Source organism: Mandrillus leucophaeus, unplaced genomic scaffold (assembly GCF_000951045.1).
Source record: "Mandrillus leucophaeus isolate KB7577 unplaced genomic scaffold, Mleu.le_1.0 Scaffold323, whole genome shotgun sequence".
Lineage (NCBI taxonomy): Eukaryota > Metazoa > Chordata > Mammalia > Primates > Cercopithecidae > Mandrillus > Mandrillus leucophaeus.
In genome coordinates, this window is record NW_012103399.1 from 1197513 (window position 1) to 1217425 (window position 19913).

At 45.5% G+C, this 19913-nt stretch overlaps 1 protein-coding gene across 2 annotated transcripts in view; it reads right to left on the reverse strand.

The window, feature by feature from the left end:
* CLEC16A (C-type lectin domain family 16, member A) overlaps window positions 1–19913 on the reverse strand; it is a 249531-nt gene that overhangs the window by 222172 nt on the left and 7446 nt on the right. The window contains exons 2-5 of one of the 2 annotated variants that reach the window (XM_011988119.1): window positions 14292–14420; window positions 9647–9780; window positions 2922–3070; window positions 691–802 (exon numbers count right to left, since the gene is read on the reverse strand). In XM_011988119.1, coding sequence (XP_011843509.1) covers window positions 691–802; window positions 2922–3070; window positions 9647–9780; window positions 14292–14420 — 524 coding nt within the window. The remainder of the gene's footprint in view (window positions 1–690; window positions 803–2921; window positions 3071–9646; window positions 9781–14291; window positions 14421–19913) is intronic. The other variant, XM_011988120.1, reaches the window with a different exon arrangement.

Here is a 19913-nt window from a genome sequence, read left to right on the forward strand (position 1 = left end):
TCATCCCTGAGAAAATAGTCCCATCTCTACTGTGGTGACTCCAGGGAAAATAACCCAGGCATTAGGCAGAGAACTTCCAAGCATTGCCTTGGAAGGGCAATTCCAGTTCAGGAAACCCGTGGTCAGGCAGACTTCGTGTCAGTGCAGTAGAGAGTGGGGGAATAGCTTTTTCCCTGGGGCAATGTTTTGGGCATTAAGAACATCTTGAGGGAAAGGAGGAATTTGTTAGTGCTGGGCTTTGCAGCCTGTTGGGAATACAACATTGCCCCCTGCTGTTCACAATGTGACATGCTTTTAAATATTACTTAAAAGTCAAATTACCCCTTAGCTGTATTAAAGTATATTTCACAAGCCAAGACACAAAAATTTAAATGACACATTAAAAAGACAATTTTGCTTTCTCAAATTCTAAAACATAGTCAAAACATAGTCACTCTGAATCCCACACGTGCCTCTCAGGACATCCTACTTCCATGTAGCAGCATGAGCAAGACTTCCACATGCCTGGAGAAGGCAAGGATTTCCATGAGCGGCCAGCTAAATGCTAGGGGATTCCAAGTTTTTCATGAGAGAAGCTGCCACGGCTCATCATCATTGCGCTCCCTCGTGACAATCAGAGCGCCATACGCACACACACGGGAGCGCTTGTTGCCAAGTCAGAAATCAGCCGAGACACAAGCCCATGAGGACACTTACCTTTATAAACGTTCAAAGTTATGGTTCTTACAGCAATTCTAACCATGCTTTCAGGGTGGTTGAAAAACTTGATGGCTTCTGTGTACAGGGCAAAGTCATTGGTGTGCTAAAACAAAAGAAATAAGGAAAACAAATTACAAGCCCATAAGCCAGGCCTGGCCTCACCCCAACTCTCTGAATTCCATCAGAAACTTCAGAAAAAGCCAAAAAAAAAAAAAAACGTTGCCAATGTGAACCGTTAAGTCAGTGGTTCATTCCCAATGGGGAATGTGGAAAGGGATGGGAAGGCAAAGCCACAGAAGAAACAGAAAAGAGTCCAAGTCCGTGTGGTGGTACCAGCTACTTGGGAGGCTGAAGTGGGAGGCTGGCTTGAGCTCAGGAGTTGGAGGCTGCAGTGAGCTGTGATCATGCCACTGCACTCCAGGTTGGGCAACAGAACAAGACCCTATCTCAGAAAAAAAAAGAAAAAAAGAAAAAAAAAGAAAAAAGAGCAGTAGTAGTGGTAGTAGTAGTAATCACTGATTCATTGGCTGGGAGTGGTGGCTCATGCCCAGAATCCCAGCACTTTGGGAGACCACGGAGGGAGGATCACTTGAGGTCAGGAGGTTCAGACCAGCCTGGGCAATGTGACAAGACCTCATCTCTATTTTAAAATTATAATTAAAAAAAAAAAAAAAAAAAAAGAGTCCAAATCATGTCACAACTGGGTTCATTACCTGTTCTATCACTTCTTTTTTTTTTTTTTTTTTGACATGGAGTCTCGCTCTGTCGCCCAGGCTGGAGTGCAGTGGCATGATCTCAGCTCACTGCAAGCTCCGCCTCCCGGGTTCACGCCATTCTCCTTCCTCAGCCTCCCGAGTAGCTGGGACTGCAGGCGCCCGCCACCACACCCGGCTAATATTTTGTAGTTTTACTAGAGACGGGGTTTCACCGTGTTAGCCAGGATGGTCTCAATCTCCTGACCTCGTGATCCACCCGCCTCGGCCTCCCAAAGTGCTGGGATTACAGGCGTGAACCAACGCGCCTGGCCTTGTTCTACCACTTCTAACCTGTGCAATGTAGTATTTCTAAACCTCTGTTTCTACATCTATAAAATGGGGATAATAACATCTACTTTATGGTTTCCAGGACTAAATGAGATCATTTCTGGTCCCATGCTTACCCCAGCACCTGACACCTAAGAAGTACTCAGTGGGATGCAGGGAAACATGACAGGAAGGCTGGTGGGAGCCTTCTGAGAAAATTTTCTTTGGAAGTTAGAAAGGGACACAAGAAGGGAAGTGATCTCATCAGGCATTTTGGCAGCGGCAGCCACCCTGTGACCATGACGGGTTGCACTTGAGGATGGATGCCAACCATATAGACAGCAGAGCAGCAAGATGGGAGAGCCTGGGTCCTCGCTGATATGGTTGAAGCACAGGATGAACCAGCCCCAGCATGGCCAGTGCCTGGACCTTTCAGTATGGGAGATACATTGACCCTATTGTTCAAACTCCTTTTAGGTGTGAGGACAGGAGCAACTTATTTAAGTTGTTCATTTTATTAATTCTCCCAAAGAATGTCAGGGACATTATCTTATCAAGAATAGCAACGTCTATGATTGTAGGGAGCTACGTACATACTAGGCACTTTGAAGACATCATCTCATTTAATTCAACCCCTAATAACCCTACAAGATATATATTCTTATCCTCATTTCTCAGATGAGGAAACTGAGGTTCAGAAAGGGACTGGGACTTCCTGAAGGTGACACAGCAGGGAAGTGACAAAGCCAGTCCTGACTGGAGTTCCTGTTTTTCCCATAGTGCAACACTTCCCCAAGACAACATCTGGGCATGTCTCCTCTCTGCCAAGTATAAAGCGCTCAGAACAAACGGAATTTTACATTAAAAATGGAAAGGCTGGCCAGGTGCTGTGGCTCACGCCTGTAATCCTAACACTTTGGGAGGCCAAGATAGGAGGATCGCTTGTGCCCCGGAGTTCAAGACCAACCTGGGAAACATAATAAGACCCTGTCTCTACAAAGAATTAAATTTTTTTAATAGAAAGGTAACTTATTTAATTAAAAAAAAATTTTTAAGCATGCCAAAGTCAAAAGTGTTGCCGTTAAAATCCTAATAAGCATATAAGAGCTTTGTAAACAGACACGAGATCATCCAGATCTAAGGCACTGCCATAACTAGTTTAGCTTTACACCCACATGTGCCCCTCTGGCAATTACTTACCTCATTATAAAAGAAATGGACAGTGTGGTTGTTGAGTTTTAATGAAAGCGTTTTCAGGAACGATATATAATAGGCCATAATCTCCTCATCAGAAAAGTCAAATTTATGAACGATGATAGAATTTACATAGTTATTTGACAGCAAATAATCTAGAGGGGAAAAACAAACAAACAAACAAAACAGGTTAACTCTCGCTGGGGAAAAGATAAGCCAGGTAACAAGCAGATGACCACATTAATGTACTTGAATTAGGTAAGCCTCTGGGTTGCTGGGATTAAACACGCTAACTGGGAAGAGCTTAACTTTTAACCAGCAAAGAGATCATCTTTGATGCATAGTCACCAGGAAGTTCAAAGGCATCACCGGAGAACAGCCCTTCCCCGCCCTCCCACACCAAATAAATAAAAAAAAACACTCCAACATTTTCTTTTCATTGATGGCAAAATTTAACAAAGAGCTGGGAGTAGGGGGAGATTAGCTGGTGTGTGGGCATTTTCACAAACCACCCAAGGATGAGAGTAAAAAGCTACCCACTTCTGCCATCACAAATCACATCAACTCTGAATGCCACAACAGGCCACACTAGGGTTTTTTTCCTCCTTACATAGCAACATGATTTCATAAAGGTCACTTTCTGCTGAATCCCTACTATACGCCAGCCACTGGGCTGAGTGCTTTACATGACCATCAACCATCACATGATCCTCCTCGTTCTTCCCATTTTGCAGATGAGCAAAAACATCTCAGAGACGTTAACTTACCCGTGCACAGAGACAGCCACAGAGAAGGGATTCAAACTTAGGTCTGATGTCAGAGTTTGTCATGCATTATGGGGGCCCAATAATGAAAACTGGGTGATGAGGGCCCAAGGGCACTGGGGTCAACTGAAGAGCAACCCCCACTCCCCAGCTCCCAGCCCCTGGCCCTACAGAAATGCAGGCCAGTATGGTGAGTGCTTTCAACTGTGAAGAGAGGCAAAACCAGATTCCAACACTGCATCTCCTGATCCTGACGTGTTCGCCACTGAATAAACTAGCTTTTAAGGCTGTGTTGGCCAGCAAAAAACACGTCTATCAGTCAGCTGCAGCCTATGGCCTACAGTTCGATATTGGTGTTGGGCCTTTGCCAGGCATATTTCCCTCTGTGTTCTTGCCAGTCACCTGCAAGGCAGGCACTGCTGTCCCATAGCCTATCCTTCAGGCTGCTGTTGTGTGAGCGCTGCACCAGCTCACCTGCCCGGCCCCCAGGACAGCTAAAGGCAGAACACGATTGACACCTGCTGAGGGCATGGTTTGGAGCCTTGTTACTCAGAGTCTTGTCCTCAGATGGGCAGCACAGCAACCCTGGAGCTTGTCAGACCTGCAGGATGTTGGGCCCTGGCCCTGCATCACGGAGTCAGAATCTCCAGGGGTGGGCCCAGCATTCTGCATGTAAGAAGTGTGCACGGCTCCCCACACGTGCTCATGTTTGGGAGGCTCTGGGTTCAATCGTGGACTTGGACTGGCCTGCCTGTGTCCACATCTCACCCCTGCCACTTCCTAGCTGTGTTATGACCTTGGGCAAACTGCTCACCCTCCCCACGCCCCAGTTCCACGAAGCCAAAACTTCCTCATGAAGTTGTGGTAAGGATGAATGGAGAAAATGCACAGAAAGCACTCAGGACAGTAGTAGTAGTAGTAATCACTGATTCACTGGCTGTATGAATGGACAGTATGGGCCACAATGCAAGCACTCGATAATGTTAACGGCCATTCTTCTTCTTATTACTGTTATGTGGAGATTCAAAATCTCAGCTTTAGCCAGGTGTGATGGTGTGCGCCTGTAGTCCCAGCTTGAGCCCAGAAGTTCAAGGCTGCAGTAAACCATGATCGTATCACTGGAGTCTAGCCTAGGCGACAGGGTGAGACCTGTCTCTAAAAACAAAACAAAAAAAGAAAATCTCTATCATGTTCCGAGACTGAACACAGTTGCTCTTGGGTGAAGAGGAAATAAATCATTAAGTTATCTGGAGCCGTTGAGGTACCTAACTGAGGTCAATCAAAGTATTACTCAACGGTCTGTTGGGAATCATCAAAAACACCACAAAGAGGAATCTGGGAGCCTGGGATCGTGACGGAAGCCACAGTGTGGGCCCGTGGCGTGGTCCTCCCTGGCAGCCAGTTCTCCGGGAAAGCCACTGCATTCAGAAAAGCCACTGTGCACTCTGAGCAGGCATGGCAGACAGGCTGTGCGGTCTGTAGTCTCAGAAGAGCGGTTTTCAAAATCTGCTGAGCATAACAACTCCTGAGGCAGTGCTTGAGGATCCCTCCAAGCAAGGAGTCAACGGGTCTAGGGCAGAATCTTAGGAATCTTAATGTTTCTTAAGATGGGGTTATAGACATCACAAATCCTAAGTGGACAGTTTGACATATGTGGAAATATACATACATGTACATGTATGATACGGTGTGGCTGTGTCCCCAACTAAGTCTCATCTTGAATTGTAGTTCCCATAATCCCCACATGTTGTGAGAGGGACCAGGTGGAGATAATTGAATCATGGGGGTGGTGTCCCCATCCTGTTCTCGTGAGAGTGAGTTTTCACGAGATGTGATGGTTTTATAAGGGGCTTTCCCCTTTGCTGAGCACTCATTCTTCTCCTTGCTGCTGCCATGTGAAGAAGGATGTGTCTGCTTCCCCTTCTGCCATGATTGTAAGTTTCCTGAGGCCTCCCCAGCAATGCTGAATTGTAAGTCAATTAAACCTCTTTCTCTTATAAATTACTCAGCCTTGAGTATATCTATGTATGTAAAACACGTATGTATGTTGTATCAGTCCACTGAGTATCCAGCATGATAAATTTTTACATATACACACGGTGTAAGCACCATCCAGATCCCACATCTGACATTTCCAGCTCTCCAGAAGGCTTCCTCACGCCCCTGCCCAGTCAGTACCTGCTACCCCAATGCAACCCTTATTCTGCTTCTAGCACATTAGACTCATTTTGCCGGTCCATGAACCTCATCTACTGGAAGCAGACAGTACACACACTTTCTATGTCTGGCTCCTTTCGCTTATTACCACATTTGAGGGCTTTCCAGTTTGCTGTGTATGCGATGGTAGTAGTCCACTCCTTTTTTTCTTTTCCTTTTTGCTACAGAGTATTACATTCTCTGAATAGTCCAGTTTATTTATCCACCTGGAGTCTAACATGGGTAACATGTCACCCAGGTGATTCTGATACCCAGAGCACTTATTTTTCTTTCTGTATCATTCTGGCTCTTGCTAGGAGAGAAGGAGGGAGGGGTAACGGGCTGGCAGGATAAGGAGCTGTTGGGGTTTCTTACTGAGCCCTGCTGTGACTGGTTAGTGGCTTCCAGACCACCAGCAGCACAGACGCCATACTGGGAGCTTCAGACGTACAACTGAGTCTCTTAGCTGCACCCTGGAGCTAGGACAGCCACAGGCTCCCTCCACTCCCCAGCAGGGACTTTTCCAGGGCCTCCAAGAGATGACTCTGTGGGTGGTGGGGGGCCACCATAGGACAGTTGGAGGCACCTCTATTATCAGGCTGGGATTTTTCTACTACCCCCTCACTGTGTGGCTGACTTTCTGTGGTATCCTTTTCTAATAAACCCGGGAGCCTGTACGTAATCTCAGTCTCTCGGGACTCTGTCACTTAGGTCACTAACCCCAGCAGGCAACAGGTGCATTTGTGAAATGGCTGCTTGTAATAGTGAAAAGCTGGAAACCACCTAAACGCCCATGGTCAGGTTAAATAGATTATGGCACAACAAGCTGCCACTCCTAAGCCAAACGAGGCAGGGTTACAGAATGGGACAATGAGATCTAAGATACACTGGGTGGCTAGGAAAAAGAAAAGCAAACAGCAGAATGGCTGGTGCACAATGAATTGTTAGGGTGAAATTCTGCAGAAACTTGACTTTATATTTTTCTAACATTTGGCTTTTCGTTGTTTAACAATGAGGACATTTTTTCTTCTGTGGTTAGAAAATAAAAATAAAAGCAAAGGTCGTCTATCCTCTTCACCCCTTACAAATTCAAGTTCTGTCAACGTGCAATGACATCTACCCTTTTTGAAGGGCTTATAAAAGCACTGTGGTGAAGGGGCTATAAAGCCAGGGGCATCTACCTGGGTTTCCCACAGAAGGGTACCCTTTTTGGTGCCAGGACAAGAAGAGCCACGCATACTGCATGATCTCACTTATAGGGAGAATCTAAGACAGTCAAATTCATAGAAGCAGAGAGTCAAAGGGTGGTTACCAGGGACTGGGGAGGAGGGAAATGGGGAGACACTGATCAAAGGGTACCTTGCACGATGAGTAAGTTCCGGAGCTCTCGCGTACAGTACAGTGACTACACTTCATCCTATTGCGTTACAGACGTGAAATCTGCTAACAGGGCAGATCTGACATATTTTCATCACACAATGTGCATGCACATACCCCCCACACACAAATGTGAGGTGATGTATAGTTAATTCACTTGATTGCAGTGATTATTTCACAATGTACACATATTTTTTGTGTGTATATATTAAATCAAGTTGTACACATTAAATATGTATAATTTTTAAAAGCCATATAATTCAGAGAAAGCCTCTAAAAGTCGTAAGTTTTGATTGCCTCACCCCCATCTCAATCCAGTCACCCTGTGCCTAGCTGGGCTTTGAGAGGCTTCCCAGGGCAGGGACACTGAGGGTGATGCTGCCTTAAAGGATAAAATTGATCCATGGCCATGTCCTATCTGCCAGACCCTGTGCCTTGCTCTGAACACCTGCTCTCACGCTCACGCCCAGCCACTCTATGCCGCAGCCACTGTGCTCTCCTCTTGACAGATGCACAAACAGCAGCTCAGAGCCTTTACTGTCCAGGCACACGCAGGGAGCAAGTGTGGGGCAGAACTGGGCCTGGGACCTGGTTTAGTCTGAGTCCAGGAGCTATGCCACTGAGCTGGATCTTCCCCTCAGAGCTTTCAGAAACCGCAGTCATTTCATACTCAGTGAAACAGGCACTGGTAACAAGGGAAACCATTTAGGGAGACAGGAGTCGGCCCACATTTGTCAACCTGCGGTCACTGGGAAGCATAAGGCGTCTCTGAGGCAGCAGCACCACCTAGCGGCAGCTGCAAGAGCCATCACTCAGCAGCCCTTTCTCCTCTCCCTCTTGACCAGAGGAATGCCACCATCTCTATCTACCTCTTTCTGCCCACTGTAGACTTTTTTCAGACCTGTCCTGGGGACTGAGAGCCTGCCTCTGATATAGACATTTGGCCACTTGTCCCCCACTTCTGGCGGGCAGGGCCAGGGCTTGGTGAAGTCACCTTGGAATAACAAAGCTAGCGGTCTAGCATGGAGGATTAGGAACCAAACCAGCATTTATCAGCCTCGGCACTGGGGACAATTTGGGCTGGGTAATTCCCTGTTGTGGGGGGCCTGTCCTTAATATATAGCAGCATCCCCCCCTTCTAGATGTCAGCAGCACCCCCAAGAATGTTTTTGATGATGCCATATGTCCCCTCACTGAAGACCACTGAGCTAATCACCTGGGATGAAACCCCTTCTCTCTTCTGGCTTTGCTACAGCTGGCGCCTGGGTGTTAAAATGAAAGCACTGACAGCACCTGCCTCTCGGGGTGGTTGTTACCGATGAAGTAACTGAGGCTTAGTGAGGGCAGGTAAGAAGTTCAGAGTCACACACTCACTAGCTGGGTGGAGGGACTGAAGCAGGAGGGTTGGTACCAATGCCCACACCCTTGCTTGCCCTCTGGCCGAGGTTCCTTGTCCTGCTTCTTCCAGTGCTTATTCCACTGGCTGATGATTCAGTGACCCCAACTCTTTAACAGCAAGTTATAAAGAAGAAGTGGAAACATCCCCAGCACCATCAGTAGAGGGGAACCCTCTCATAGTACCCAACACACAGAAACAAACACAGGGTTAGGGACTGAACTGTGTCCCCCTTAGGTTCCTGCGTTGAAGCTCTAAGGCCCACTGTGACTGTATTTGAGGACAGGGCCTTTGGGGAGGTAATTAAGGTTAATGAGGTCATAAGGGTGGGGGCTCTCATCCAATAGGACCGGAGTCCCCATAGAAGGAGGAAGAGACACGAGCTAGCACCCTCTCAATCTCTCTGCACTCGCACAAAAATGAAAGGCCACGTACAGCAAGAGGGTGGCCGTCTGCAAGCCAGGAAGAGAGCCCTCACCAGAAACCGACCCTGATGGCAACCTGATCTTGAACTATTTTTGATTGGAGACGAGGTCCTGCTCTGTCACCCAGGCTGGAGTGCAGTGGCACAATCACGGCTCACTGCAGCCTCAATTTCCTTGACTTAATCAATCTCCTTGCCTCAGCCTCCTGAGTAGCTGGGACTACAGGCGCACACCACCACGCCCAGCTAATTTTTATGGTTTTTTGTAGAGATGGGGTTTCACCTTGTTGTCCAGGCTGTTCTCAAACTCCTGAGCTCAAGTGATCTGCCTACCTTGGCCTCCTAAGGTGCTGGGGTTACAGGGATGAGACACCATGCCTGGGCAATCTTGGACTTCTATCCTCCAGAACAGTGAGAAAACAAATCTCTATTGTTTAACCCATTCAGTCTATGGTACTTTGTTAGGATAGCCCAAGTAGACTAATATACTCAGTAAACACAGAGAAAACCATGCTAAACTTCACCCTGCTAGATGCCCAGCAGTACAGAGGCAAATACCAAGGAATGTCCTTACAAAGTGAGGTCTCGTGACTGATATTCTCAAAGAGGATGTTCAAGGTCTGCAGCAGCTGAACGCACACATAACGGCCTGACTTTTGCCGCAAGATGTTCAAGAAGAAAACAAACATATTCTTCTCCAGGAAGAAGCTGGGGAGAGAATGGAAAAGCGTCAATGGTTTGCTTCCACGTGTGGAAACGGAAATTATTATCTGGTTTCATTCACAACACAAGTATTAGATTCACCCCTCTACCCCAAGATATCTGCACAGATCATGCCACCCATTGTCACCTGCCACAACTGGAATTCACAGCAAAGGAATAAGATAATTCTGAGTATTAAATGAATTTTAGCGCTGGGCACAGGGGCTCATGCCTGTAATCCCAGTACTTTGGGAGGGTGAGGCAGGAGAATCGCTTGAGGCCAGTTCAAGACCCAGCCTGGGCAAAATAACCAGACTCCTGCCTCTACAGAAAAGAAAAAAAAAAAAAAATTAGGTGGTGGTGCATGCCTGAAGCCCCAGCTACTCAGGAGGTTGAGGTGGGAGGATCACTTGAGCCTAGGAGTTCAAGCCTGCAGTGAGCTATGATCAGGCCACTGCATGCCAGCCTGGGTGACAGAGCCAAAAGAAAAAAAAAAAAGTTCCCAAAAATCTTTACCCCTACAGCTTTCTTCCCCTTAACCACCAGTTTAATCATGAGAAAACCATGAGACAAACTCAGATTGGGGGACATTCCACAGGAGACCTGGCCAGCATTTCTCAAAACTTTCAGGATCGTAAAAACAACAGAAGACTAAAAAAGACTCACGGAACACAGGAGGCCGGGGAGATACGACAACCAAATGTACTGTGGTTCCCAAATTGTCAAGTTCTAGGGGAAAATAACTAGAAAGAAATACACAGGTACTGATGTGGTGAAGAAACCCTACTAACCCATCCCCAAGTCTGTTTCTGCCTTTCTCCGTGTGGATAGGATACTTGTCTGTCCACAGCCTAGCGGCACTGGCTTCTGGGGGTACACGTTGGCTCTTTTAGTCTTGAAAAGGAAACAGACCATCCAATGCCTTTCTTTAAAGGAAGAGAATGATGTTTCTAGTTATGTGTTCTCTGTACTCAAGCTAACACCAGATTAATCTTGCATCTGGGACACCTGGAAGAAATGAGGTGTGCCTGCGGGTTGACTCAGTTGTGGGTGCCTCTCTGTCCTTGTCTGGCATCTCCACAGTGGTGAGGTCATGGGCCTGGAACTTACTCAGTGCTGCCTGATTCTGTCTGAATCCATGAACAGGTAAATGAATAAATTTAAATGGCCTAAAAAATACCCTTACAATCTCCTCCAACTCGGAGGCCCATCTGCCTGTAAATGCCATTCATGTTGACCTCCAGAGTATTTCTGTCATGTGGCCTATTTTGTCCACCTTTGGTTCAAGTTACATACATCAGTGACTCCTAAGGGTCACCAGCAAACTCACTGCCACACTGTGACCAACTTGGGAGCTTGTTAAAATGCCTGTACCTAGATCTTGCCCCAGGGATTGACTCAGTAGTTCTAGCATAAAATCCATGAACCCAGATTTTTAAAAACTCTACAAGGGAGTGGGCAACTCGTTGGAAAACAAGGGTGATTGTAGGATTGGAGCATCTTATAGTACCAGGAAGTAATAAGCGCTCAAAAATCAAAAAGAACAGAGCATATCAAGGGGACACAATAACCAGCCTGAAAGAGCTCCTCATAGCCAAAGCTGAAACAACTTGAGCAACAAAATGACAACATATTGAATTACACTGAATTACAGCCCAAAGTATAAATAAATATCCATGAGTCCATATTAATATAAGCAAATGACAGTATAAATAAACGAGAGAGAAAAGATGAACTTTCCATGCAGAAGAATTTCAAATAATATACGTAGATACTGCCCCCTTCTAGAAGGTAGAACTTAACCCCCACACCCTCATCATGAAAAGGTGGGGTAGACTTGGTGACTCACTTCTAAAGAACAGTGTGGGGAAGGGAGAAAAGAGTAGTTTTATGGTAGAGAAACCTGGCAGACAGCACCTTAACCAGGTGATAAAGGTAACATCACCAGGATGTCATGTGGACATTGGGAGTGCCCTGTGATAATGGCATGAGAGGGGCACTTTACCCCTACAGCTTACTTCCCCTTAACCCCCAGTTTAATCATGAGAAAAACATGATTTCCCCCAAACCCAGATTGGGGGACATTCCACAGGAGACCTGGCCAGCATTTCACAAAACTTTCAGGGTCGTAAAAACAACAGAAGACTCAAAGAGTCACGGAACAGAGCAGACGGGAGATATGACAACCAAATGTACTGTAGGAACATGGATGGGACCCCAGGACAGCAAGAGGATATTAATGAAAAGCTGGCAAAATCCAAATGGGGGCTGAAGTTGACTCAATAATACTGTACCAAGGTCAGTTTCTTAGTTTTGCCCAGTGCACCCTAGTAATGTAAGACACTAACAATGGGAACTTTCTGTACTATCTTTGCAACTTTTTTATAAATCTAAAATTACTCCAAAATTTTAAAATGCAATAAAAACAAAATTTTCTTAGGGACTTTGTTGGATAGCTGTTTAAGAATCATGGGGACTCCAAGAGCTCAGCAGCTGTTCTAAGATGACAGATGGACTAAGAAAGTCCATTCTAGGCAGGGTGCAGTAGCTCACGCCTGTAATCCCAGCACACTGGGAGGCTGAGGACGGAGAATCGTTCAAGCCCAGGAGTTTGAGACCAGTCCGGGCAACACAGCAAGACCCTGTCTCTAAAAAAAAAATAAGTCCATTCCAGTCAAGCAGGGGCACAGTTTCCAATCTTTAACCCAAAGGTCTTTCTCATTTCCAACAAGATATTAAAAAAAAAAAAAAAATCCGGCTGGGCATGGTGGCTCAAGCCTGTAATCCCAGCACTTTGGGAGCCCGAGGTGGGCGGATCGCCCGAGGTCAGGAGTTTGACACCAGCCTGGCCAACATGGCAAAACACCGTCTCTACTAAAAATACAAAAATTAGCCCTACATGGTGGTGGATGCCTGTAATCCCAACTACTCAGGAGGCTGAGGCAGGAGAATCGCTTGAACCTGCGAGGCAGTGGCTGCAGTGAGCCGGGATGGTGCCACTGCACTCCAGCCTGGACAACACAGCAAGACTCCATCTCAAAAAACAAAACAAAATTCCCCATGTATCCTTAAAGGAAGCTAGTTCCGTGTATAAACACAACTTCATTACATGTTTTGCTTTGGAGATCATATCCAGTGTTTACAGGTTTGCATTTTCAAGAGTTTGCATCTCCACAAGTAGCTTTATTGGATAACCTTACTGATGCAAATATAAACCTATCTTGAACCTATATTCAGGAACTTGCTCAGTGCTGCCTAATTCTGTCTGAATCTCTGAAAGGGTAATATCCTTCTTACTAGGATATCTAACGAGAAGTCAGGTTAAAAATAGAACATCTTTACTTTCCAAAAATGAGTTTTAAAAGTGACCTCAATATTTATAATACACACACACACACACACACACACACACACACACCCCCCGTGTTTGGTGGTTGTCATAACCCAGTCCCAAATCCTTCTGCACTAAGACATCAAGGCAGATCTATTAGGGAGGTAGTTCACAGTTAACAGCCCTTGCTTTTTTTTTTTTTTTGGAGACATGGTCTCACTCTATCATCCAGGCTGGAGTGCAGTGGCAAGATCACGGCTCACTGCAGCCTGGACCTCCTGAGCTCAGGCAATCCTCCCACCTCAACCTTATGAGTACCTGGGACCAGAGGCACACACAACCATGCATGACTAATTTTTAAATTATACATAGAGACAGGGTCTCCCTATGTTGTCCAGGCTGGTCTTGAACTCCTGGGCTCAAGCGATCCTCCTGCCTCAGCTTCCCAAAGCACTGGGATTACAGGGGTGAGCCACTGCGCCTGGCAGCCCTTGCTTTTTAACTGTCCAGTGAGGCGTATCTGGCTTTATCATCTGCTATCATTTATTCCTCTACCAGGCACTGGACAAAGAGAACTTTTTCTCTCTCCTTTGAAGGTAAAGAAACTGAGGCTTAGGAAGATGAAGAGCCTGGCTGAGGACTGCTCACCTAGGAAGTAGGAGAGTTGGGGGAACCCCTCACAGATTCTGGGTGTGTGTCGCCTTTCCACCACTAATCAGCTATGTGACCTTGAGCAAAAAAGGGGACACCAACTGGGCCTCTACCACAGGGTGAGTGGGAAACTTAGCTGGATTGTCTCATCAGGAGCTCAGCCCTGTGCCTGGTCATCAGTAAACATGGTAACTGTGACTCCCCCAGGGCACGGGCCTTCTGTTCATGTCAAATCTAACCACCAGACATGTTCTCCTTCCTTTGGGAAAATAATCAGACACAACCTGGAGGAAAATTACCCATGACATTTTCAGGTTTTCTAGAGACACTCATTTCCATAACTTCCCCATTTTTGGCTCGCATTTCTATAGTGTTTCAAGGGCACTTTTTTTTTACAGCTAGACAGAGATAGATATCTGGGCAAGATCAAATTAGCGTCAAATCCTGACATCATCCGGAATGACTCATGGTATACATTTAGAAAAACATTCAAAGAAGAATAATTAAAAAAACAGCAATCATTAGAAACCCTTACTCAAATACAGAACTGTCATTTTGATCTCCCCAGATCAGGATCTCGGTGATGGAGCGGATGGTCTCCACTAGCAGGTTCCGGTTCTGTTCTGTGACTGTGGTGTTTTTGGTCAAAACGTGGTAGAGATACCTGAGAGAAATGAGAGAAAAGGAAATGAAAGGTTACCAACTGAAATGCAAGCCAAGTTCAACGACCATTAGCAATATTTTGGAGACAATACAGCAATGCTTTCTCAGGTTTGGGTAATGCAATTTCCCATTCAGATTAGATGTAACTCACAACCCAAGAAAAATAGCAGACAAAGCTTTGAAGGGTTAAACCAAGGACATACCAACCCAGACTGAGACAAGAAAATCGTCAAACCCTTGAAGTCAGCTATTCTCAAACTGCAGTGTGCAAGAGAATCACCTGGAGAACTGAATCAAGTGGGGGCTCCTGGGGCCCCCTGGGAGATTCGGATTCAGCAGGACTGAGAGAAGAGCAAGTAGCCACCTATTTCACATGCTCCCCATGATGTTGATGCCTTCAGAGCAAGTGGGGACATACAGCTCAGGCTGGATGCCTAACACGGGACCTGCAGCCAGGCTAATGAGGTTTAGAGAGATGGAGCCACAGCTTAGGAAGGCTGGGTCCCAGAGCAGTTGCTGGGACAAAATTCACATGCAATTCCCTTTGGAATGCTCGCAGTCCCTCTCAAGTGCAGTGTGCCCATCAGAACTTATGGCTCAAATGATCTGGGTGGTTTGCAGGCCAAGGGCAATGGTCTTATCTGCTGAGAACAGACTGTTAAATTCACTGAGTTAAATGGACTGGCTGGGAACAGTGGCTCATGCCTGTAATCCCAGCACTTTAGGAGGCTGAGGCGGGTGGATCACCTGAGGTCAGGAGTTCAAGACCAGCCTGGCCAACATGGTGAAACCCCATCTCTACTAAAAATACAAAAATTAGCTGGATGTGGTGGCAGAAGTCTGTAATCCCAGCTACTCCAGAAGCTGAGGCAGGGAGAATTGCTTGAACCTGGGAGGTGGAGGTTGCAGTGAGCCAAGATCGCACCATTGCACTCCGCCTGGGTGACAGAGTGAGACTCTAAATAAACAAACAAACAAACAAATGGGCTGGACAGGCTATGGTGCTGTACTTCATCTACCCAAACAGGCCTGAATGACAGGTGCTGGAGCAGAGACAGGTAGACACCATCCAGTCCTCACGGCCTCTTTACTGGTGGGAAAGACCAAAAGAATCACGGAGGCCAGTCCTGAGCAGTGCAAGGACTAGAAGTCTGGCTGGACGCCCCGGGAGTGCCACCAGGTACAACTTTTAAGACAGTTTCTCCAGGGCCCACAATCCCAGGTAACTTCACCCATCAAGGGAGCTAAGGCTGGAGAAGGAAAAGCAGACACCAAGAAGAAGCAACTCAGGAAAAGTCCCCTCCCCTCCTGATTTCTTTGATGGCCAACTTCAGTTTACAGGGCTGGGGGTCTGGTGAGAGCAAGGAAGGAAAGGGCTAGATAGGACTGTCCCATTTACAATCTCTAAAAATGGGTAAGAGATAAAGAGGAAGCAGCTTGAAGATGAAACAATAAAGAACAATCTGCTATTTAAAGATGCTGGGGTTTATTTATTGATACTGTTACTGTTATGCTTTAAAGACCTAGTATAATCAAGCATTTAATTTATTAATTAGAAATTGCATGTAATTTTTAATATGCAGTAATTAGAAGAACCCTCAAAAAAACACAAATCCTCAATCATTTGTACCTAAATCTACCAACAAGGATGCAGGTGGCGGCATAGGCCCAGTTTCCCTCTGTAATTAGGTAAATCAAACAGCACTTGAACCACCCTGGGATGAATTGTTGGAGGACCCGCTCCCAAATCTACATCTTCATCTCACCTCAAGGGCATCTTCCCCAAGAATTTCAAAGAGCAGAGTTTTCCAAATTGCAGTTCTCAGGCATCTTGCATCAGAATCACCTTTGTAAGTTGTCCCAGACCCACTGAATTGGACTTTTGTTGCAGGGCCCCAGTCCCAATGAAGTTTGACAGTCACCGTACCACTCCAGCTGTGGCCATCAGTGACAGTCCCCACGCAGGCCCCTATGTGCCCAACACCCTGCCAGTGACAATGCACTGTTGGCAATGTGGGGGAAGGGCAGATCCTCCCTCCTCTCTTCTGTGCACATCTATTAGCATCACACATCATACTCCTGGTCAAAGGAAGGTGGTGGCTTAGGTGAGTGGGTCTGCTCTGAAGATCCCCAACAAGGCGAGGAAATTTTAAATTCTTTAGGACCACATGACTTCAACTGATGGGACTTTCTGCTTAGAATGCCCTTGCTGTCCTTGTCAACCAGTAAACTCTTACTTATATTTCAAAACCCAGCTCGGGCCTCTCTTGGTAAAACTTTCCCTATGCCCCGTCCCAGGTGGATTTATTTGTTCCCTCCTCACTGGCACCTCTGTACCCACACATATTTGCTACTGCACAGCCCACCCTCATTTGCAAAGATCTGCCTCCCTTACTAGACCTGAGTTCCTCAAGGTCAGCACCATCACCTTATTCATCATGGTGACCCCAATGTACTCCAAACATCTGATACACAGCAGGTGTTCAATAAATGCTGAATAGGGTAGGGGATGGTCTTTGTGAACATAACTTAGATGAAAGCATACACGACTGAACATAGCCAGGGATCCAAATGCCAGACACGGCAAGAGACAGTGCAGAGCTATGGTGAAGAGGTCAGGAAGTAGAGAAAGTCTGGTATTTCCTGAGAGGCACTAGAGTATATGGTCAATTACAAATACTGGTATAATTAGAACATATGAGTTAATCACAGACACTGGAATGCCTGGGTCTGAGCACACCTCCATCACTTATTAGCTGGGTGATCCTGAGCAAGTTACTTTTTCTCTGTGCACCTCAGTTATCTCACCCGTAAAATGTAAACAGCAGTGGTACCTAAATACTTTATCTAAATACTTTACCTATTTTGGTGGTGTTGGGAGATAACAGATAACTAACCTGGCGGTTACTATGTATGATACAACTGCTAGTTATTGTTATTGTTGCCCTCATTAAATAATTTCTTCAGGAAAAAGTCCTAGTAACTACCAGAAGGCCCTTACAGGCAGAGAGGGCAGGGCAGTAAGTCCTGAAAAGAAGATTCTACCAACCCTCACGTGCTTGGTTCTCTGCGAGGGCTTCATGTGACCTACAGACTCACAGTAACCTGAAGATGTGCACAGTGTTGCCACTGCACAGGCCAAGACAGCAAGTGAGGTTTGGGGACGTTCAGTAGCTCGCCCACAGCCCTGTGGCGCGGAAGCAGGGTCTGAGAATTCCGTTTGTTTCTTGGCCGCTCAGTATTTGGCGTTCTTTGCCCTGGTCGGTGGCGCCATCTGCTGGGTATGTGATGATGTTGCATGGGGGCTTTCCCGCACTAACGAAGCTGGGTGCCCGTTCATATATGTTTACGGAGTGTTTGAATATCTTCTTTTGTGAGATGCCTGTGCAAGTCTTTTGCCTATTTTTAAAATGAGGCTGTGTGGCTTTTTCTTGCTTGTTTGGTGGGGTTCTTTATATACTCTGACCACAAATCCTTTACTGGAGATACATATTGCAAATACTTTCTCTGATGGTGGCTTACCTTTTCGCTCTCTTTATACTGGTCTTTGGATGAGCAGAAGTTCTTAATTTTAATGTAGTTCAATTTATCAATCTTTTCCTTGGATGGTGTTTCTTGTATCAAGCTTAAGAGGTTCTTACCTACCCCAAGGTTATAGGGAAATGCTGTTTTCTTCTAACAGTTATTGTTTTACTCTTCACATTTTGACTTTGAGTACATCTGGAACTGATTTCTGTGTATGATATGAGGTATTAGCCAAAATTAATTTTTTCTATATGGAAATCTACTTGACTCAGCACCATTTACAGAAAAGGCCCTCACTTCTCTAGTGCACTCCAACGCCACCACTGTCATTAATCAGGTGACCACCTGTGTGGGTCTCGTTCTGGATACTCCAGTATCATTGATCTATTTGTCTATCCTCGTATCAAGACCACACTGTATGATTACTGCAGTTTTACAGTAAACCTTGCCATGTGGTAATTAAGTCTTCCAACTTATTTCCTTCTGTTTTTCAACATTATATTGGCTATTCTTGGACCTTTTAATTTCCATATACATTTAAAAATCACCTTCTTCATTTCCACAAAAATACCTGCTAAAATTTCCTTAGACTTGCCCTACATCTATGGCTAAATTTGGAGAGAACTGACATATTTACAAGAGTGTAACATTCTGATATTTACAGCATTTCTTTCCACACTTACTTGACAGGAGTCTTGCAGATCTTTTGTTAGATTTGTTCCCAGGTAGTTGATATTTTTTTAATGCTATTGTAAATGATATTGTTTGAAATATTCATTTTCTAAATGTCTTTTAATGGTATATGGAAATACCCACTAGATTTCAAGCTCCAAAGCTCAATGGGGGTTACACCTTCACCTTGCTCGTCTTTCTGTCCCACAATGCCCTAGCACACTGTTTTACACAACATTTGAGGAAGAGATTCTCAATATATATTCGCTTGAATGTAATAGGGGAAAAGGCTGAATGGATTAAGATTTAATGTTTTAATGCTCTATCTAATTCCAGGGCTTTGGAAGATCAGGTAATTCAACCACCTCAGAGAGATAAACATTTTAATAACTTTTTGTTGTTGTTGTCATTTTTTGAGGAGTCTCTCTCTGTTGCCAGGCTGGGGTGCAGTGGTGTGATCTTGGCTCACTGCAGCCTCCACCTCCTAGGTTCAAATGATTCTCCTGCCTCAGCTTCCCAGGTAGCTGGGATTATAGGCACAGGCCACCACGCACTACTTTTAGTAGAGATGAGGTTTAGCCATGTTGGCCAGGCTGATCCTGAACTCCAGACCTCAAGTGATCTGCCTACCTCGGCTTCCTAAAGTGCTGGGATTACAGGCATGAGCCAGCCCACCTGGCCCATTTTAATAACCTTCTGATTCTAAACGTAACATTCACTTTAGAGAGGTCAGAAACTTTGACAACAATGAAAGAGAAATGACAACCATGGCGCCTAGAGATGACTCTGCTGCTGGAGTTGTGATCTCTTTCCTTGGGTCTTTTTCTTTACTATGGATATTGACATAGTTGAGGTCATGTTGCATTATCCATTTCCATGCCAATGTTTTTCCACACCTCAGCTAAAACAAAGGCACTTTTTTTGGTTATTGACAACTGTTTGCAAATATCTGTAATGGCTACATAGTATGTCATTGAAAGGACAAGCACAGTAGCAACTCTTTCCAAGGGCATTAAGATTCCCAATTGTTTGAGTGATAACAATGTTGCTATGATCATCTTTGTGTGCAAAGCTGTGTCCTTATCTCAGAAAAGTTTCAGAAGACAGAAGAATTACCTTGCTACTTAATGGCAGCAAATTAAAATGTTTCTCTTACAAGGATAACCACTGTTACAATGATAATGTTTTTTCTGAAACTATGTATCTACCTCAGCAAAACAGTGGAAGCTTCCTATTACTGCCAGTCTCTGAGTGCTTGGTTTAATATTACTGCCAGTCTCTGAGTGCTTGGTTTAAT